Genomic DNA, 22,216 nt, shown 5'->3' on the forward strand with positions numbered 1-22,216 from the left:
GTCCTCCACTGGTGAATAATTACCATGAATATTTCAATTTGGTAAAAAAAAAAAAAAAATCTCTTAACTGAAAGGAGGATGCAGCAGTTCCCATCCACAGTTACCTCCCCACTCGTCCCACTCATCTGTGCCTACAAGGAGTATTTGGTTGCCTTTTCCAGTACAGCCCTGACAGCTGGAGCCTCCTCCTGAGCCTTGCGCTTTTCAGAAATGTGAAGGTTTTAGAACAAGCTTGCTTTCATTACATTCTTTCTTTTTTGGAATAACCCCGAATGTCTTTTTAAAAGAGGGTGGAAGGGATTAATTGTACTTTAACTGAGCCTTAAAGACATTCTAGTTTGAGCCAGACCTGACCAGACTGACAGAAATGACCTGAGAATGCCATCACATTCATATTTGATGTTTTTGGAAAGCAGTGTGCTTCCATGCCTCCTGCACAGCTGGATGAGGTTCTGCTTCAAGCAACTACCCAGCAGAAGCACACTGATTTTTAAATACTACCCCTAGCCTAACAGCTGTGTAGATGACCACAAAGAACAGCAATCTGACAAGTGAGAAATTGAGCAAGCTCACAGGGTGGGAACGCGTGCTGCCAGAACAGTAAAACTGCTCAGGAAGCCTGAGCTGGAGCAAGAGCACTTGGGGAGACGTTCCGGCTGGCAGCGTGTCAAGAGAGCTGTATGTGGAACCAAAGGGCTGTGACAGAAGGGTGGGTGAAATTCTGCCCTGTCTGCCTCTCCTCTTTCCTAACTGCCATTCTGTCTGAAGGGAGTGAAGTCTGATCCGGGAGTGAGCCAAAGCTCTCAGTAGAGCAGTCTGAAACGGGAGAGCATCTTACCAAGTGATTCGTGCAGGATTGGCACCCGTAAGCTTCCTTTTGACATAGCTGACTTTTTGCAAGGGGTACCAGTTTACTTCAGCGGTGTTTATTTCCTTAATCCACGTGCCTCCTTTTTTCAGCTGCCTTTGTTCAAAGTTCTAAAGAGAGAACAGTTTTGCTCTATTTATCATACATAAAAAGACCTTTAAGCTGCCACATCACACCGAGTCACGGCAGCAGCTCCTCGCTGCAGCTGCAATAGAGGGCAAAACACTGAGACAGTACCTGGACTGCCTATGATTTACACTTCAATTTACAACTGGACCTGAATAAACCTTGTTTCAGATTCTTTTCCCTGTAATTATTAGATAAATACAGCAGCGTTGTGTAAGTTTTGCATTGATTAGGTGAAACAGTCCAAAAAGCTGAAAATACTTACGCTGCTGCCATAAGCAATGTAACGTGATGAAAAGATACCAACATTTTTAGGGTTATCGTGCAGACAAAGAACAGCACACTGACAGCACGGACATGGACAACTCTTTGTCTATCATCATTGTCCTTATATTAGATGCTTGAAGTCCTATTTCTCTATGAGCTCAGTATAACAAAGACAAAAGCAGCACTGAGACGGAGCAGCAGCAAATGGCTCCTTATGGGTCAGTAGTGTTCTTACTGCAGTTGAAGAATTTTCATGTGAAGAAGAAAGAAAAAAGCCCCTCACCTTCCAGTCCAGAGAAGGCTCTTTTACAAACACATCCATTGTGCTGATGAGGAGATCGGGATCCGCACGGTACGCTCTCAGGGCATGCACCATCACGCTGTAAATGAGGCCCCACTCCTTCACTGGCATCATCAGATTGACAAACTGGCGCGTCAGGCGGAAAGGCATCAGCTCTGGCACGGGCAGAAACTGACCGATGGGAAGGACAGCCAGAAGAAAGCACGAGTTAGAAAACAAGAAGTAAGAAACCTCGTGACAGAAGGGTCACAAGTCGTTTTTTCTTCTTTTTGGGCCTTGAAACCTCCTTTGTCACTGAAGTGAATACGTGCAGCTCGGTGGAACGGAGCCACACCGTGCCATCACAGCTCTGCTCGAGAGCACCTGGTGGTAGTGGCTGAAAGCACACAGTAAAACAATACCACTGTATGCGCTGACAGTCTATTTCTTCACACCCTCTTCCCCTTCACGTGAAACTCTATAGCTCCCTGTTCCCCTGAGAGTGCCTGGAAACAGGTTTTATTCTATTAGCTAGAAATAACCTTTATTTTGCATCACAACGATAGCAGATCGGAGGCCTCAAATTGAAGTCCTGAGAATACACTTGTAATTGCACACGCAAAAGCTGTAACAAACGAGTTACACAACAAATACCTGTGTGGCTGAGCCAAACGCGTGTCCAAAGTCTATTCCCACCATGCCACCCGTCTCCTTGTTAATCATGAAGTTGGACAGGTGTCTGTCTCCAATTCCGAGGATCCAGTGACTGATGCACATCAGTGCATGAGAGCTGACAAAGTGCGACCGCAGAGCCAGGAAAGCTTCAGGAGATGTGCTCATCTTCACAAAGGCCCTCCTGGGCAGAACAGAAGTCACATGTTGCATGCAGATAAGGCATCAGCTTCTGTCTCCCAACAAGCAGTCATTAAAGGCATACTCACCGCAGCAGATCTTCTGGAACACTGCTCTCCCTGCTCTTGAAGGCAATAACCGTTTCTGTGCGGCTTGCATTTCTGCAAATAGACCAGAGAATAATGTCAGCTACTGAAATAACAGCCAGGGTATGTATGCGACTGCACTTGTGTGCTTATTTCCATCAGTAAGCAGTATAGCAACTCACACGCAGAGCTTGCCCAAAATATTTTATCTGATATTAAAAATAAATCCTTGTCCCTATTTCCAAGCAGTGATTTCTGAGATGGAGATTTCTTCTTGTGAAGTAGTTCGGAGCTCGGTCTAGTTTCCCCTACATTAGGTAGATGGGTTAAGATTTAATGAAGCAACCCAATCTTTCTGGTTGGATAACCTGTTCCATGCAGAGTAGCTAAAGCCCAAGTGGAACCTCTCAGCAATGCGCGGTGGTCACATTTACACCAGAAAATAGTGCAGCAGAAGGGGAGGCAACAGGACAAAACAGCCGGTGCTGAGGGCATTCATGCCACATCTCTTAGAGAGGGTGACTGCTTTGGGCCAGCTCAGGTCCACTGCTACGAGCAGAGTGCCTGCGGGCAGCTGAAGGCACTGGGGCAGACTTCCAGCTGAGTTTCACTGGAAAGCAGCGACACGCTGGCTTGCATCGCTGAGCTGTCCCTGAGTATGAGGTAAGCAGAGGTGACTGGGAATTTACTCCAAAAGCACATTCTTGATCTGAATGAAAATGTTGATGTAGACACACTCAGATAAATGAGTCAAAGTTTTCCCCAAAGAAACAAGTAGTATTGCTTCTGTTTAAGCATAACCTGTTTAAGGAGGTTACGAGCTCATCAGAATACTCCACTGGGAACCTTCCTTCCCCAGCACAGTATTAGACTTGGGCAGGTGTAGAAGTTCCTTTGAGAGGATGCTCACATCATGTATTCTAAACCTATCAGTGACTCACAGTGGCATTCTCTGCCCAACTTCAGCAGGTGCTCTGGCTCTCAGGCAGCCTACCTGAGAGCATCATCGGAACAAGCTATCCAGAAAAGATAGCCAAAGAAGAGCATCTGCTTCTAGACACTGTCCTAAGGAGGTGAGCAAACTTGTGGAAGCATTCCTGCACTCTACTAGCATTTTATCAGCACTAAAATCCCACAGAACATCTCATGTTAGACAAAGCAGTGTAACACAAGAACAAAATATAGGTCTAGCCAGCGTACTATAAAAGTGGATTACTTTTTCCTGGTCTTTCTACAATTGTGTGTATGCGTGCACACTCTATATACTTTACATGCAGTTCTCTTAAAACTTACTTGTACATAGCATTGTATCGAGATAAGCCTTGTGCCTTCCCACCCATCTTGGACAGCCAGTCAGAATAGGCAGCACGAGGTCCTTTTAGGCTGTGGACATAGGAGGGGAAAAAAATGGAAAAAGGATAAGGTTGATTTATCTGTATTATCTTATCAACTCTGTACCTGAATATCTGCAGATCAAGCATGTACTGCTACAAACCCATGGGATTTTTAAGCACAAAGCATGGGAGCTATAGCCTACATTAATTCTAGCCTTGCTATGAAAATGATGCGTATGCGGTCAGTGCATGTGTTGATCCATCCATCTCCTTCCCCCCAGCTTCTGAATGCATTTCAGTCATATTTGATGGAAGATTAGGCATTCATGTCTCAAATACATTAACTTCCAACAGGTGCTCTAAAAATCAGAAGCTGCCTTGAGAAGACAGACCTAAAATAACCTCTCCAGGGAAGGAAAGATGTTTTTACCATGATCTCTTATCCACCTGAGAGGCATTATGCAGCCTGCCCCATGACACTGTTTTTTGTCCATCCAAACAGATAAGAGTGCAGAAGGCAGTCCATTATCTTTTCTGCACATATAGAAGGGGAGGAAAGGGAACTTGGAGGACTTAAGTATTAATCCAGACTTCATTAGTTACACTACCTACAAAATAGCTTGTTTTTCTTCCCATCTTATCTGCATACATTACTGTGCTAGCCTTTAAACTGCTGGTCTGTTCCACAGAAACAGCAGCTGAGTAGTAGAACAGCCACCTGTTCTCCTTCCAAAACACAGAGTCATTAAGGTTGGAAAAGACCACTAAGCTCATCCAGTTCAACCATCAGCCCATCACCATCACGCCCACTAAACCCGCTAACCATGTTCTGAGGTATAGAGATCATTTCCATTTAAGAAATATTTATCATTTATAGACCACACAGCCCATCACTGTGGATAAAAGACTTCAGAACTTCAGGAAGTTGTTCACTCTCACTGCAACTGAAACACTGCCTGTAAGAATTTCAGAGTCCTCCTTTGGGAGTGCTGCTGTTCACCTGCAGCTCAGTTAAGAGTCCTAACTGATTCAGCTGAAGAGTGTATGGGGAAGTATTTCAAATCTATATACAATAATAAAATAAGGCTGTTTGTGTGATAAATCATGAACTGTTTCTAGAAAGATACAGAGAATCTACATTTAAAGTATTAGAAACCTCCCCTCACGAGAAGCTTCCAAGCAAGTCCTCCTCCTCTTCCAGTAATTGAAGTGGGATCAACATTAGCACTGTTGCTCACAGAAGCAAAGCAGATACCAGTGATGAGGGAACTGTAGTAATTCCTGAACGCTCAGTCAAAAATCAACTATAGAAACAAAGGCTCTTTGCAGTCCAACCTGCACTCTGGAACTTCCTCCAACCTGCCCTGTAAGCAGGAGAACTAGTAAAAATAATTGATGACAACTCTTGGACATGCCCAAACAGAGACCATGCACTAAGGAAAGAAGGCAGTAAATGAAACCACGTTTCTAAGTTCCAGGACAGAAACTGGATACATAGAAACTTTCAGGGTGACGTGCTAAAATCAACCCATTTTACAAATATCCATCCCTTAATTACAAGCAAGAGACATAAAGCTCATTTATTCATATCCAGCCTTTGTACACAGTCAGAGACAATGTTTTTTTCACAGCTGTGTTTTGCATATCTGCTGATTTCCTCCATCCTGGACTCACTGCTCAACACAGCTTCTGAACAGAACAGCTCTGTCTCTGCTCCCCCACCTCCTCTCCCCCCCTTGCTGACCAACGTCCATTTCCTGCCTGATCAAATCAGGAGATCAAAATCCTTTGCTTGTAAAAAATCAATCTGCTGATAAGGAAATGGTGATGATAACAACGTCACACACGATTATAAGCCTCTTGTTTAAACAAGCTGGGTGGAGGATATTCCAGGTACAGTGGTACTCATTAAACAAACAGTTGCTAATTACTATTTTGAGTCAGGAAGTACAGAGCGCCTCCTTGCTTATAGGTAGTTTCCTTTCTTTAAAGAAAGGAAAGATGATGCCACAGGATGGTCAGCATCATGATGAAGCCACTAGCAGCAATCCCTTTAGAAGAGACAGCAAAGCCTAACATCACCTGTTATAGTTGGCATCTTCCTCTTCAGTCATGCTGTTCCTCAGGAATTCTTTCAAGGTACAGGTATTTTCCAGCCATTTGATGAGTCCCAGCCTGGAACAAAAGTAATCAGAGATGTGAACAAGTAGCTTAGAGTCAGAACAACACAGAATTGGAAGCAATGCATTCTAGTGTCCGCTAAAAGAAAGCTGCCAATTTAAATATACTCTGAAATACAGTTTCCAGACAAAGCAGTTTCAAAAGGAAAAAAAATACAAAAGCAAGCCAAGACCCAAAACACTCTGAACCAGAATCTGGCACGCATAGACCGTACTTCCCAACATTGCAACAACAGATGTTAATGTAAGAATTTCTGCCCCTCCAAGATAAAATCCTACCTTGTGGTCATGGGGATGACCTGGTATGTTTTCAACTGCATATTCCTTTGGCTGCAGGCAGCATCTCGGGAAAGGACGATGTTCATTACATCAAACAGCTGCTCAATGCGTTGGTCTTGTCGCAGGTCTTCTCCACCTTTGACAAGAAAAGGATGCTCCTGCTCATCGCTGCCTCGGATTGTTATGCGCTTGGGTTTCCTCAAGGATTCCAATACCATTATCTTGGAAGACGGGGAAAAAACAAGTATTTGTGACACAAGATTTGGTCTGACAGAGTAACTACTGAAATTAAGCCTGTCCGGCGTTCCCAGATGGCACAATCAAGTTGCTCAATTACTACTCAAAGACCAAAAAAAGTTCTGCAAAACAGCATTTATGTGCTCCAAGATGTGTACACAGCAACAACCTTTCTACTGTCAAATTCTCCAGACTGAATATGGCCACAGGTGCATAACACCAGAACTTGAACTCAAGTTCACAAACATACCCGTTCATCAAATCCAGAGATCTTCACATGGTACTCTGGTAGAGGTTTCCCCTTCCCATCGTACTGACCTGTGGTGGGGATGAGGAAAGGCAAAACTGACACAGTCTGATTTTAAATATTATCAGTAGTATTCTTTAAAGTGTGTTTAATAATAGAAAGAACTCTTATAAATATCCTTCTTAAAATGGCAAAATTATATCTTTCAAGAAAACACACGAAAATCCATAAAAACCCATTTTCATTATACATTTTAATCTCTGAATTACTAATAGTCTTCCCTTCTTAAGCAGGGAGATTTTCAGATCTTAATAGTTTGAGAGGACACATCCTTGCTGAATTTGAATTAAGCATATATTAGATGCAACACTCAGATTTTCCTGGACTCGTGCCTTGAAAAGAACACTTTAGGTTAGAGATGTGATTTCTGATAGCTTTAAAAAAAAAGCAGGCATACAACCAAAGAACAGATTTAAGAGATTAAATAGCAGTTATTTCAGACTACCTCTCTGCAAGGTGAGAACAAAGGGCCATACAGCCAACGTAAGCAGCAGCAGCTTTCTTGCATGAGACATTTCCAACATCACCACTGAAGGGGAACTTACCAGGGACCTCCAGCTCATTCCTCAAGATCTCAGCTCTGAATTCACTCATCCATGGCGAACACTCTTTCAGGTTTCCAGGTTCTTTATGGGTTTTGTTCATTTTGGTGAGAAGAGCTGTTGTGATCTCATTGAAATCACTGATCTTCATATCCAACAGCTTTGAACCGCCTTTTCCAAAATGACTGTCAAAATCCTTCCCAAAAGCCTGAGGTTCATTCACAGATATGAATCCTGTTAGGACAATGCTTGGAACTCCCCAGGAGCACAACAACAGTACCTTCGCATCCAGACACACAGTTTCACCTGCCCTCCTGAAACATCTCCATCTTTCTCCTACTCTAAGTCTTTTCCTCCATCGATTTCTAGCCTGTCAGAACCCTTTCATTGCCTGTTTCATAGACCCCACCAGCTGCTAGCAACAGAAATACTAACATTTCCCGACCCCAGTGATACCAGAGCTCTGCAGAATTAGACCACAATCCTTTTCGCTATATCAAAACCAGAAGCCTATCCCTTCTTACCTCTTCCAGTTGCAGCTGGATTCTGGGTCAACACATCAATAATGCTGCTTGTTACACTTACAGAATCACAGAATATCTAGAGTTGGAAGAGGCCCACGAGATCATCAAGTCCAATTCCTACCTAGTCCAAGAGACTACTGAACTGACCCAGAACATTTTCACTCTCAGCAGGATCTGGGACAGTAACTCCCATTCCCTCTTGGTTTCAAAACACACCTTAAAGCTACAAGACCTGTGGTCTTATCTCCTGGCCCCCAAAATACGATTACTCACAGATTCCCTTAGTAAGCCATTCATAGATGTGATTTTTTAACTGCGGTGAGTTTAATCAAGGACTTCTGATGCTAATAGTGGAGTTCTTCCAGATGAGAAAAGCGTAAGGGTCAAAAGCAGGCCAATGGCCAGTTATCCTGTGTATTTATGTGTGCCTTTAATAAGAGTACCTACATGCAGGATGACAGTCATTTTGTCGAAGAAACACTTATGTATAACCAATACTGCTCACACATACCACTGACTAACGGGCAAAGCCATGTCCAACAGACATCGCTTCTGTCACCAGGAGATGTTTGCCACAGGACATAATGCATAACACAGTTACGAATATACCTTGTTTGCTTACAAAAAAACTTAAAACAGCTAGTAAAATATTAATATAAAACATGAATGCAAATGAATTGATTGGTGACATCAGAATTAGAGGCTGTCTGGGCTGTAGTGACCATGCTATGGTTGAGTCCATGCACCAGAGGGATATGAGACAGGTGAAGAGTAAAATTAGGATGCTAAATTTCAGGAAAGCTGACTTCCAGCTGTTCAGGGAGTTAGTCAACAAAATACCCTGGGAAACTGTCCTCACAGGTAAGGGTGCAGAGCAGAGCTGGCAGATCTTTAAGGAAGCTTTTTTCAGGGTGCATGAGCTCTCCATCCAAGGCGTAGCAAGTCAGGAAAGGAAGGCAAGAGACCGGCAGGCTGAACCGGGACCTGCTGGTTAAACTGAAGAGCAAGAAGGAAATGCACAAGCGGTGGAAACAGGGGCAGATATTGTGGGAAGAGTATAAGGAAGCTGCTGGGCTGTGTAGGGATAGGGTCAAGAAAGCCAAGGCCCAGCTTGAACTAAACTTGGCAAGGAATGCCAAGAAGAACAAGAAAGGCTTCTACAGGTATCTCAGCCAGAAAAGTCCAGAAGAGTGTACCCTCCTCCCCCCCACCGAGTGACAAAGGCAGGCTGGTAATAACAGACAAGGAGAAAACTGAGGTACTTAACTTTTTTTGCCTCATTCTCTGATAACTACTTGTCACACAGCCTTCAAATGTTTGGTTTGGTAGGAGGGGATTGGGGAAGCAACATCCCTCCTACTGTAAGTGAAGATCAGGTTTGTAACCACCTGAGGAACCTGAACACCCACAAGTCTATGGGTCCCAATGAGATGCATCCCAGAGTCCTAATGGAACTGGCTGATGTGGTCACCAAGCCACTCTCAGTGATATGAGAAAAGCCGTAGCAATCAGGTGAAGTACCCGGTGACTGAACAAAAGGCAAAATCACATCAATTTTTAAAGAAGTCCAGGGAGGATCATGGAACAGATTCTCCTGGAAGATTTGCTAAGGCAGGGAAGTGATATGGGAGAACCAGCGTGGCTCCATCAAGGGCAAATCCTGCTTGACCAACCTAGTAGCTGTCAGTGATGGTGTCACTGCATCAATGGACAAGGGAAGAGCCACTAATGTCATCTATCTCAACTTCAGTAAGGCCTTTAACATGTCCCCTACAACATCCTTGTCTCCAAATTGGAAATATATGGTTTTGATGGGTGTTCTGTTCAATGGACAAAAAACTGGCTGCAGGACTGAGTCGAGAGAGTGGTGGTCGATGGCTCAGTGTCTGGATGGAGACTGATGATGAGGGGTGTCCCACAGGGGTCAGTCCTGGGATCGATACTCATTAATATTTTCACCAGTGACATTGACACTGGTGTTGAGTGTACCCTCAACAAGCTTGCTGATGACAACAAGCTGCGAGGTGAGGTGCGGTCGATACACCAGAGGTGCAGGATGTCATCCAGAGGGACCTAGACAGGTTTGAGCAGTGGGCCAAGGAGAACCTCATGAGATTCAACAAATCCAAATGCAAAGCCTTGCATCAGGGTTGAGGCATCCCTCACTGCCAATACAAGCTGAGGGATGTAAGGATTGAGTGCAGCCCTGCTGATGAAGACCTGGGAGTACTAGCAGATAGCAAGTTGGACATGAGCCAGCAATGTGCCCTCACAGCCCAGAAAATCAACTGTATCCCAGGCCCCATCCAGAGAAATGTGGCCAACTGGGTGAGGGAGGTGATCCTGCCCCTCTGCTCTGTGCTGGTGAGACCTCACCTGGGGTACTGCATCCAGGTGTGGAATACTCAGTAAAGGAGAGACAAAGTCCTGTTGGAGCACAGCCAGAGGAGGGCCAAATGATTCAAGGTACAGAACACCTCTCCTGTGAGAACAGGCTGAGAGAGCCAGAGCTGTTCAGCCTGGAGAAGAGAAGGTTCTGAGGTGACCTGAGAGCGGCCTTTCAGTATCTAAAAGGGAGCTCAGGAAAGATGGGGACAGACTCTTTAGCAGGGTCTGTGGTGATCAAACAAGGGGATATGGCTTCAAGCTTAAAGAGGGAAGATTTAAGTTCGATATATGGAAAAAGTCTTTTACACTGAGCATGGTGAAGCACTGGAACAGGCTGTCTAGTGATGTGATCGATGCCCCATCCATGGAGACTTGCAAGGCAAGTCTGGATTAGGTCCTGGGTAGTAGGGGAAACACAAGGCCAGGCCTCTGCTCAGGATCACAGAGCAGCCCTGGCTGAGGACCCGGAGCAGGCAGCAGGACCACAGAGCCTGCGGGGCAGTCACAAGGGTAAGTTGAGCCATAACAGCTCCACAGCTCCCAACAATGAAATCTTGAAGTCCTAAACTCCATCTCTCACTTCATCTAGTCCTGCAGCACATGTGCAAGCTGTGATCTGGTTCCTCTCCTTTGACTTTCTAGTGCCTTCTACAGAAGCACACAGCACCAATGCTATTCAGTCACCACACGTACCTGAACAAACCGTTTCCTCAGCCACCCAAGGCCGGGAGCCTTCACATCTCCCAAATTCTTATACATTCCTTCATACATTTCCTTAAGTATAATTTTGTTTCTCTGAGTTTTTACCAGTTCATTTCTGACATCCGCAACCCAGTCCTGAAAGCAGAAAGAATCAGATGAGTACTGACAAAAACTCTAATTTGTTCAGATTGCATTTGGGTTACTGCATGTGCTAACGGTCAATTAACGTGCCTTTTGAGAGCCACATAAGCAAATAAGAGTCTGTGCAAACATTCTCCTCTCCTTCTGTTTTTTGGATAAAATCGTCTCTGCTTTTCTAACATAACAGTGTTTACTACCATAGCGTCTGGTACAAACTAAGAAAGCCCTCATGGGGCCAGGAGTGGGATCAAACACCAAACAGAAGAGTTCTTGCCACAGCAGGTTCACAATGCAGGCAGGGGCACTCAGCAGAAAGCAGGCAAAGGGCACAAGGACCCCAGCAGACAGAAATTGTGGACATGGACATAAACTCTCACTCTGTAGCAGTTTGGGAACAATGAAGCAGGACTGACTGTGGGGCAGCACAAAGACTCCAGAGGGAGAAAGCTGAGGAGGATGACTGCAAAGCAGTCAGCAGGCAGAAGGAGTGGGGAGCAGCGTGAAGCAAAGCTCATAGAGCACCCTAGCATCAGTGCCAGCCCATTATGAGGAGAACCACTTCCTGCAGCTGTAGCATCTCCACCCTGCACTTTCTTTCCTAAGCACAGCATTGGGAAGGAAGGGGGAAAAACAGTAATACACTTTACCTTAAAAAGCATTACGGGATTAGAGAGCTGTTCCAGGGCGTGAATAAAATCTTGAACCACTCCTCCTCTGTCCAACTTGTTCTTGATGCTTTAAAAGAAAGAACTCCATCACAATTCAGGAGAAACTACCATCACCTGGCCTGCCCATAAGCCATGATACACAGCAGCTGCTACATCCAAGAACTGAGTAACACTATCTGGGGGGAGGAGTGGGCACAAATTAGGAGGACAACTCAGAATAATCCCGAGCTGTACAAGTGTTAAGTATTGGCTGTCCTCACTGTGCAGCTCCTAATTTCTTGGTAATTAAGTGCCCTGCTATGAGAAAACTGCCGCTTGGTGGGATGGTGGTTAGCACGCTTACAACAGAAAGTGGCATTAACAAGACCTGTCATGACAGTTATTCAAGGGCAATAACATTTGTGAAGCACAAGCCTTTCCCTTCTAATTTTAAGCTAAGATTTTGAGCAAATGCATCAGAAATTTGAGAAAAGGCGAAGGGATACCTAGAATTATTGTAGCAGTTCCACAGCACTGTGTGATACAAGCTGACTTTCACCTGGGAATTAATTTAGGTTTTATTGCATGGCAAGGTGGGTAAGGTAGGGCTTGAAGGCTCATGCTGCACACTGAGCAAGCAGAGAAGAAACCAATGGAAAGCTGCTGTTTCCCAGAAGATAATGTTCACCAATTTCACTGTCTCTGAAATCTGATGGGAGCCTCTGTTATGTTCCCTGCCCTCTCTCCTGCTGTTAAGAAAGACTCAAAGTATCCAAGCTGACTTCATCTCCATCCCTGATGGGTTCTGACTGTCACTGCTGCAAAGTCTACTGCAGCAGGACTGTAATCATGCACCACATTTCCCTTCAGCCTCAGCAGAGCAGGAAAAGGAAGAAGAAGAAATTTTGACTGACACAGAGCTACCAGGAGAAAGGAGTTCCTTCTCCACAATCTTCTAACTTCCCAGTCTGGGGACTCCATGTCCTCAGTACTGCTGAAAGTATTCAGGCTGCCTACCTGAGCGTGTCTAATGCTGAGTGAGTTCATGCACTGATTTTCCCCGTGCCTTTGAATCAAAGCACAGTGTGCGTGGGACTGCCCCCTAATGATTCTCCCATGCTTCCTGAAGAAAACGGTTTCTTTAAAACAAATAAGCCCATCCACACGTGAATCCAAAATACACCAAAGAGCTGCTGATCACAGATTCACCTTGCTACAAACTCCTTGTTCCTACAGCCTGCTGCGGTATCTTTGAAGCAGTAACTCTCACTGCTGATCGTGAACGGGTAGATGATTGCCTGGGGGTAGGTATCCACGATCTCTTCCACAGTGTGCTGCACAGCCACTGCCTCATCCTTGTCAAGGAGTGCCATCATCTGGCTAATCCAACCGATGAACTGCCAGCAGGGAACTGAAGGAAGCTGCAAAACAGACACTGCTTTCAATGCTGGTCTTCTTTATGGATACCAAACAACAAACACGACCAAAACTGCTCCGTGTCCCAGCTTGACAGACAAATACACAAAAATAAAACAGAGAACACCAACTACCTTCACAAAACATCTCCCACTGAAGCAGAGCTTCATTACTATAACTACTGCTACTACCACATAGGTGTCCCATTGCAAAAGCTCATATCGCTTTCAAAATGGATGCTACATTCTCTTTGCTTGTGATGAGAACAGGATGGACTCTGACTCCTCTTCCCGCCTCATCGCCTCCTACCTTTCTAACGGAGTTTAAGTTTAATGGACTGCCAGGATTGATTGCACTGAAAGAGAAGTGAGAACAAAAACACCCAGAGAACTTCTCTTCTGGGTGAGGTTTATTGGCTGGGCCAGGAGTCAGGTTTTGGTTTACCACCGGAGTTCCACTGTGGCCACACCGTGTCCACTTCAGCCACGTTTACTACGGTTTTGGTTTCTGTAGGTAACTGTGCCATATTTCTGTCTCTCTCACACCTTAAGTTCTCCCTCTGACAGGGCAGAGGAAGCACTCTGAGCACCAGCACGATGAAACGGACTTAAAAACACAGGCAAGCCAGGACAGGAGAGCAGGAGCGGTCATGAGCCAAAGAGAGCTCAGCTTATCTGTGCCATGACAGAAGGGAAGGCACATGACAGCATTCAGTTGCAATACAGGAACAGGAAATAGAAGGAAATGGGAAATACAAATGAGATGAAGCTGCAGTAAAGCTCTGAAATGAAACAGGACAGAGAGAGATGGGAAAAGTGAAAACAAGTGATGAAGCTGTGGTTTCCTACACATAGGGGAAAGCTTACAGGCAACTCTCTTAATCCAACCCAGCTTTATCAGCCCACTTAGATGGTTCAGGGAAAAAAAAAGTCACTTTTTTCCAGCAGCTCTGCAATTAATATTTGGAATCAGTACCATGACAAAAATTCAACTTCTAAGAAAAGCTTCTGACCATAGTAATTATACTCAACAAGACAAAGAACAAGGAACAACGAGATAAAATTGATCTGGTTCACCTGCAGCAGAATTCACCAGCATTACCTCTTTGTCCATCCAACCCCCACCTCCCACATTTTAAATTCCATTTACAGCAAGGCTGGCTGCCAAGAGAATGGAAGCACCTCACCTCTCGTGTCACCAGACCCAGCGTCTCCGCTGGATATCTTTCAATTATTTGTAGCAGTCGAGGAAACCTCAGCCTGGCTTCTCTGGAGTTCAGTTTTAAAGCTTTTATCATTTTCTCCACCACAATAGCTGGGAATAGCTGCAGATCTGCAGCATTAATTTCTGCCAAGAGACGTTAAACAAAAGTTATCAGAAACACCATCACTTGTTGCATGCCTTTGATCATCTGGAACATTCATCTCCACTGTTCAGCATTTTTTCTTCCAGCGCATTTTGTATTTTTACTTTGTTCTCCTTCCCATCTGTTTGAACTGTGCACACCACCAACTTGGGGATGGTAAGGATTAACTTTATGGGGCAGCTGTATCATCTCTGGTAAACAGCCTACCTTAAATACAGAACTGGTGGTGTGGTCTGGGAAGGAACAAGGGAAGCATCTGCTGGACATGATATATATCTCACCAGAGGAGGATTACAAGTGATTCACTAGCACCAAAGCTAGCAGTTGTAGCGGGGGAAAAAAAAGAACCAACAATAGGACTATCGATACTGTTGGAGTGGAGGACAAAATGTTCCATTTAAACCCAAGCTGAATTGCTCAGGGAGATCTCCTCCTGGGAATCACAAAAGCTCACACACCAGAGATAAATCCATTTCACATGCTCAGGGGAAACCCCCAACTAACCAAGTGAGCCTTCTTCTTCCTTTCGCAGGTGTTGGTCACAGAAACCAACCAAAGTCATATACGCATCGATAACTCCCTTCACATCAACGTGTTCCATGGAGAGGGACTGCACTTCCTCTTCAGACTTCCTCGCAGCGCTGCTGAAACACTGAAAAGCTCTCTTGTTCAGACCTGCTAATATCTGAAATTTAACCATAAGGGAAAATATATCATCCTATTGATCATACTTTTCTAATAAGGCTCACGTAAAGAAGGATTTTACAAGATTCTTTACAAATGAATGCTTTAAATGCACACATCCTCACACTGCCAGCAGGCTTAATAACGTCAGGCACTGCAGCTACTAACCGATATATAAAATGGGTGGAGAAGAAGTGGGAACAACTGAAAAATGGCATATCTGAAATTAAGCAGTTTGTTCTTCAGGTAGGGAGAGGGACACTACCAGGGTCAGAGTGCTGCTTCATGTGAATATGAATTAAGGCTATGCTCCTTAGTCTCATCCATAGTAGAAATACCAGATATCCCAGCCTGATCCACCTGACACAAGAGAAAGCTTTTACACTCATCATTTACATTTCCTCACAAAGAATGCTTTTAATAATTACCTAGCAAATGAAGCTTAAGCTTTGCTCAAGCTTCTACAAACATGGGAAATGAGAATCTAACTCAAAGGAACCTTGTCTTTACCCGCTTTTCTTTAACATCCATTAAAGACACAAATGAAGAGTTGTTTTTTGTTGTTTTATACTGATATGGTTCATATCTAAGACTCTGTAAGGTGGCTTTAGGAATTGAGAGAACTAAGTCAGCCACGGTACTTTAAATTCCTACTTATCACAATTTGACAGAGCAAAGGTATGTGCCAGAGCACAATATGACAATGCAGTGCAGTCCACCACTGTGATCTTCAAATGTGCACTTCTCCAAAAGAGGCAAAAGATGATTGGCATACGTTCTGTTTCAACATGAAAACCCTCTTCCCTTTATCACTAGAACTATTCAGATGGAGTAAGCATAACAGTACTGTTATCAGTATTATAAAGATCTCTTTATGAGATAAGATAGTCTGACAACAATAAGCAGCTCAGAAATGCCCAGTGGAAACAGAAGTATTCTTTGAGTTTCATGTCCTCAGCTTTCTCTTACCATTGTCATGTGGGTGCACTCAGTACGTCTTTCTCCTCTCAACAAAATGCAGGAATGGAGACACGCAAGAACGTTCTCCCAATTGAAATGGCTGCAGTGATGTAGAACACCGAGAGAGCAAAAACCAGCCAGAACTGCAGCCATAGACTGACCCCACCTCCACAGCTGCTATTCCTGCAGATATCAGTGCTAATAGCAGGGTTTGATACTCTCTATATCTATCCATATCCTTCCCTACATAAGAATACTGTACTGAAATACCAAAAATCTTCCCCCCCCTTTTACCTTTTCAGGACTCTCAGAACTTTCTCCTGACAGTTCCAATATTTTTCCAGTTTTTTCTTCCTCTATTTGCTCAAAGCATTTTGGATCCTGACTAAGAGCATTGGCCATGATGTGGTACGTAGTACCCAGCAGAAGATTCTGGTTTCGGAAGGCCATTATGTTCTTGTTAAGGTAGTCTGACTTGGTATCTTCTGTTGGAATTCAAAAACAAAGTCAGCAATTTGACAACAAAGCAGCTTTATACAATAAATAAAGCAAAGCAAAGAGTATTACCAAGCAGGGAGATGGTTTTTAACACAGAGAGCACTCGTTCAGGACAACTCTGGCTCTGGCTGCAGCTGTGCACGAAGCGGCAGTAGGCATAGTTCCACCTCACCAGCCAGTCCTCCCTCGTCTTGGCCTCTCTGCGCAGGCCCTTCAGAAGCTTCTTGGCAATGGAGAAGCTGTTCTGTATTCAGATTAAGACAGAAATTTCAGATAGCATGTCTGAAACGAAAATTTTCCTGCCATCATATTTAGAGATGGGAGGATTTCATTAAAATAAGCAAAGCTACAGTAAGATGTGGTTGATGCCCCATCCCTGGAGACTTTCAAGGTAAGGCTGGATAAGTCCCTGGGCAACTTGATCTAGCTGTGGAGCTCCTGTTCATTGCAAGACAGTTGGATTAGATGGCCCTCAGAGGTCCACTCCAACTCTAAATTGATGCCATAAAGAGAGGGCAGCTGCTTGATTGGTCTCATATTGAAAAAAAACAGATTTGTGCTAATGGAGAAATTTGGAAAGGAAAAAAGCACAGAGGTCTGAAAAACTGAGGAGATTAAAATAACTTTACCTGCGTAATTAAATAGATATTAACTGTTCTGCAGCCCAAACACACACGGACAGTGTAACTCGATTTATAATACTATTAAGCACATTGTTCATGTATGATGCCTGTGACTGGATGAAACGTTTCTATAGTAGCACTAAATGATACTTCGTTGGCTTTTTTTTATTTATTCCTTCAGGAGTGAACAGCCTGCAGAGCACTGATGTTATATTTGGCCATTTACAGTGCTTAAAATCAACTCTGACACTGACTGTAGATTGCTGCAGGATCTCCGAGGACCAGGGAGACTTGGACTTCAATATTACTGGTCTTGTCTCAAGCTTGAAACACTAAAGTAATGGTAAAAGTCAGATCCAAAACAAAATTTCTAAGTCAGTCAGTTTTAGCTTTTTATATAAATGCTAACCCCAAAATCTAATCACAATATTAATGAAAACCACGATGAAAATAAATCCCCAAGTGTTTTACCATTCTTGACTGAAGCGAATGATACTGATTCAATCTGAATTTGCTTTGTGTTCTTGTACAGAAGGGATTGTTTGTAAACAAGAGAGCATATTGTTTGGCAACAAGCATCCTATCCATTAATGACTGAAGATACTTTATCTGCGCTTCAGCGTCAGAAACCATCTGTGGATCAAAGGGGCCTTCAGGCACATTTCCAGTAATGACAAATTATCATCAAGTTTTTAATTAACATTTATCTGTTGTTTTCTCTCCCTAAAGAGCTGAATTTCTTGAGCTTTCAAAATGACCTCGGACAGCAGGATCAAGCAGACACAAGCTCTGCCCTTGCAAAAACACACACAAGTAGACTTAGGAGGTTTTCAGCTCATATTTTCTCACAAAAATGGAAGCTTAGCAGACAGTACAGTTACCTGTTTCCTGGCACTTTCTATCATCTTCAGTTTCATGTTAAATTTGCAGCTTCTAATCATTGAGTGAATGTCTTCATCCTGTTGATCTACTTCCATTTGGTCTCCAACACTACTTTCTTCATCCACCTCCATACTATCATTGGCCTTATCACAGAGAAATTTCTCTTGCAGCTTGTCAAGAAAGAAGCACCTGCACAATGACAAGAGTACAAACCACTCTGGCACCCTGGCAAGGGAATATATACCCAAAAGAGTTGAACTTTGACAGTAAGAAAAAAAAAAAGCTAAGAAGGAATGGCAAATTATAGTGATCACATTTAGGAAAGGATAAATGTACTCAGCAAAGAGTCTCAAAGTAACAACCAGGGACAGGTTGACCCTGAGAGCATTCCAGGATCTTTAATCAATGAGATTAAGTATTAGAAAACAGTCATAATACAGTGGGATCTTTTGTTGGTTTGTTCTTTTACACATAACTACAACCACTTCCAAGCTCACCTCGCCATAACTTCAGTTCCAACTTGACAGAAGTGTGCCAGGCTGTGTTTTATGCAAAGCTACAATTTGGTATATACAGTGCTGAGGCAATTAAAGAAGGCACTTTAAAATCTGCATTGCAGGAAAAAAAAAAAGTAGTGATTGTACCCAGCTTCTTAAAATAGAACTGCCATGAACCTGTGCTAATTCCTTTTTATTCTACAATTAATCCAATCTAATTCAATTCCCACCATGTAGACTGTTATTCAATGCAGGAGGAAAAAAAAAAAATAAAATCACAGAATCACAAGGGTTGGAAAAGACCTCCAAGATAATCCAGTCCAACCACCCACCTACCACCATCGTTTCCCCTTTTGCTCATGTCTCGTAGTACCACATCTCCACGCTTCTTGATCACCTCCAGGGACAGTGACTCCCCCACCTCCCTGGGCAGCCTGTGCCACTGCCTGACCACTCTTCCAGAGTGGAAATGTTTCTTAATATCCAACCTGAACCCCCTCCGGAGCAATTTGAGGCCATCCTCCCTCATCCAGTCACTACTGGAGTCAGAAGCAAGCCTTAGCATTGAATAAAGGCACATCTTTTCTAACTAATTTGTGACAAAGTTTTTCCTAACAGCACATAGAACTGTTTAAGACACTGACAACCACACAGATCTTAGAAGTTCTGAGACTTTGTAAAGCAGTACACTACACCATGTATTTTTCTTAATATTTAACTAAGATAAGCTCTTTCTATATCCATGCTTTCCTGACACCCAGAGACAGTAAAGTAAGTTACGGTGCCCAGAGCATATCAGAAGAGCTGTTAAATAAACTGTCCCCACAAGAAGTGAAAAAACTAAATCCGCACAAGAAGACTGGACTGGGATGGAGACGAATACCAAGGAGAGAACAGAAAGTGTTCAAATTTGAGAAGACATTCCAGTTCCTTCGGAGCTAATCCAAAACAGCCTCTAGAGAAACTTTGTTCTTTCTAGCATCAGTTGTGCAGCAGATTACTGCTCTGATCACTGCAGTGGTCATTAACTCTCCTATAAACATCAGAAGTATGCAGTGTGACAGGGCTCAGCTTCTCTCGCACACTCCCTAACTTTGACACTGATCATGAAGTACGTAAGCATTTTTATCCATAACGGATGGGCCCTTTGGGTGGTGGTTTATTGAGCTAAACACAGCTAACCTACTCAACTACATGTGGGTGTGTTCGAGGGCTGCTGAAGTGGGACAGCTTGACTTCTCATCAGCATTTTTGTACAGTGTATGTAGTTGCTGATGCAAAAAAAATGCCTAAAGTAACACTTGTTTCCCTATCAAAACATTGCTTATTCCCCATCTGCTTCTGAAACTCCCTTTGCTTTTCACCACAAGTGAGTCCCACAAAAAGCAAACCGTTATAAAGCTGTTAAGATCACTTAAAAGAAAAGGAATACACTACATCTGTGACACCCTCCATGTAAACAAACGGTGTTAGGAAAAGCACCTCTCAGAAGTCAGCAGGCACACAGAATTCAAGCTCACTGAAAATCTCATCTTACCGATTTGTAATGATATCATCCCAGATGTTCATGGGATCCATTTTAGCATCTGGATATCTGCTCGTCCAAGTTCTGAGAAGTCTCTTCAGGGATTTAGCCTGTGAAGCTATGTTACCTAGAAATCAACATGGTATACTTTAAAAGCATCTAGATCCAAACAGCATGAAAAAGGCCTAAACCCAAACACAATGTAATATTCAATCCCCCAAAGTGCAGTTGCATTTCTGAATTTGCATTAGATGTGTTATTTCGTGCTGATATTTTTGGTTATTGCTGAAGCACAGCAGATTCAACACGGACATCAGGGACAACTGTCACTGCAAATCATCAGCGGTAGCTACCTTCCATATGGAAGTATGCTGGAATACAGTGGAACTGTTAAGTAAATTTAATATATAACTATATTCATATTCATGAATTTATGTTTCATGCCAATGACAGTAGCTATAAATGACATACTTGATCCATCTTTTATCCTTGCTAACCGCCTTGCTACAGAAGTGACCCCAACAAAAACCTTAGTTCATTACTTCTTCATTTAAAGAGATACTGTTATTACAACAGCTAGGCTACTAAAGCTTTGCAAAAGAACACTGAATTACCTTGAAGCCTATCTTACACAACTACAATAGTTCTTACTATCAAGACGACAGTATGAAGTAATTCCAACCCATGCTCCCTCCAACAGGAGCTCAGTCCTCTGAATGTGGAAACAAATTACGAGTTCAGAAAAATCAGAACTATTCAACACAACGGGAACAGAATAAAAAGTAAATATATACTTGTTTTGGTCATAAAATTGATGAAATCCTGTATTTCTGTCAGAGCCTGTACAGACTGCAGTTTGCTCATTCGACTTTGGTATAACAAAGTATCTATACTGGAATAGCTCTGAAAAGCAAAGGAGAAAAAAGATTTCACACACAGAATTTACAACACGTTCTATTTAACAGTCTGCAAACTATTCACCTTATGCTACTATAGAATATGCTCGACAATCAAATCTTTTGTGAGCTATTTAATAGACTTGTAACCTGACAACAAGTCTGCTTTAAACAAGTATAGAAGCATATTCTAGCGGCACTCTCTGTCCCTGAGTTAGGACAGTCCTACAGTCTAATCAAACCTTGGTAACAGACAGGAGTTGTAACCTCCCAGTTTAGTACTCTAGCTTTCAGTTTGTCCTGGGAACATCAGCTTCTGAAAAGATGAATTAAGTTAAATTGCCATTTCTCTGCACAATTACTTTGAAGAACTTCTAAATAGATGAACTCAGCAGAAAAAAGCAAATGAGAACAGGGGAGAGAATGCATTCCACTGTCTGGCTCAATCCTCAACGTTGCAAGCAGCATACTCAATGGAAATTTTGTCTTATGATTGAAAAGCACCTAGATTTCACTGCCTTTGGGCATTTTTCCCTCAAGAGTATAATCTAGCAGCAGTAACAGCAACAAGTTTTACTTGTTTACTTAAGTTTATACAGAAAAATCACATCAAGAGTAGCAATGATTCTTACCTGCATGAAGATCTGTATGCCGTTGCCAATGTAGTATTTAGCTCTGTCAAAATCATCTTGCAGGATGTAAAGGAGACTAAGCTCTTGGCTGTAATGCATCTCTATCAGAGCTTTCTTCTGTTCTGTCTTCATTGCCTCATCAATGAAAGTGAGCAAAGTCTGGTCATTTTCCCCATTGAGCAGTAGCTTCAACTTACTGCGTATTATATAGGGCAGATACGTCTCCTGGAAGGTGAAAAGAGAGGCTTTATTTCTAGGCATCCAATATTAGATGATCAATTTTTTCTTATCTGCGGTAGATAAAATACATGATAATATTTTCAACTGCTTCCTTAAATTCCCTGAAGATACGTTTCAACGTGCAAACAGATCACAGGCAGCCTTTTCTGATGGACTCAGGAAGTACTCCGCAAATTCTGTGAGTCTCAGAACCAGCGATCTGCTAACTCTCCAGATGTGCAAGAGAAGAAGGTAACA

General features: G+C 43.1%; 1 protein-coding gene and 1 long non-coding RNA gene across 5 annotated transcripts in view; one reads left to right on the top strand and one right to left on the bottom strand.

The window, feature by feature from the left end:
* PRKDC (protein kinase, DNA-activated, catalytic polypeptide) overlaps positions 1-22,216 on the bottom strand; it is an 84,998-nt gene that overhangs the window by 1,365 nt on the left and 61,417 nt on the right. For 3 of the 4 annotated variants that reach the window (NM_204658.4, XM_046917957.1, XM_046917966.1), the window contains 20 exons: positions 21,740-21,964; positions 21,006-21,114; positions 20,224-20,338; positions 18,189-18,378; positions 16,754-16,928; positions 16,481-16,671; positions 15,047-15,227; positions 14,363-14,523; positions 12,970-13,181; positions 11,761-11,848; positions 10,964-11,107; positions 7,362-7,566; positions 6,760-6,827; positions 6,273-6,493; positions 5,896-5,988; positions 3,773-3,862; positions 2,483-2,554; positions 2,196-2,397; positions 1,545-1,733; positions 839-978 (listed from right to left, as the gene is read on the bottom strand). In NM_204658.4, coding sequence (NP_989989.4) covers positions 839-978; positions 1,545-1,733; positions 2,196-2,397; positions 2,483-2,554; positions 3,773-3,862; positions 5,896-5,988; positions 6,273-6,493; positions 6,760-6,827; positions 7,362-7,566; positions 10,964-11,107; positions 11,761-11,848; positions 12,970-13,181; positions 14,363-14,523; positions 15,047-15,227; positions 16,481-16,671; positions 16,754-16,928; positions 18,189-18,378; positions 20,224-20,338; positions 21,006-21,114; positions 21,740-21,964 — 3,071 coding nt within the window. The remainder of the gene's footprint in view (positions 1-838; positions 979-1,544; positions 1,734-2,195; positions 2,398-2,482; positions 2,555-3,772; positions 3,863-5,895; positions 5,989-6,272; positions 6,494-6,759; positions 6,828-7,361; positions 7,567-10,963; positions 11,108-11,760; positions 11,849-12,969; positions 13,182-14,362; positions 14,524-15,046; positions 15,228-16,480; positions 16,672-16,753; positions 16,929-18,188; positions 18,379-20,223; positions 20,339-21,005; positions 21,115-21,739; positions 21,965-22,216) is intronic. The other variant, XM_046917946.1, reaches the window with a different exon arrangement.
* LOC121109537 lies at positions 2,397-21,967 on the top strand. The gene is made up of 2 exons (XR_005855841.1): positions 2,397-2,602; positions 3,446-21,967. It is a non-coding gene; the product is annotated as an uncharacterized LOC121109537 (long non-coding RNA).

The sequence above is a fragment of the Gallus gallus genome, chromosome 2 (genome assembly GCF_016699485.2).
Source record: "Gallus gallus isolate bGalGal1 chromosome 2, bGalGal1.mat.broiler.GRCg7b, whole genome shotgun sequence".
Lineage (NCBI taxonomy): Eukaryota > Metazoa > Chordata > Aves > Galliformes > Phasianidae > Gallus > Gallus gallus.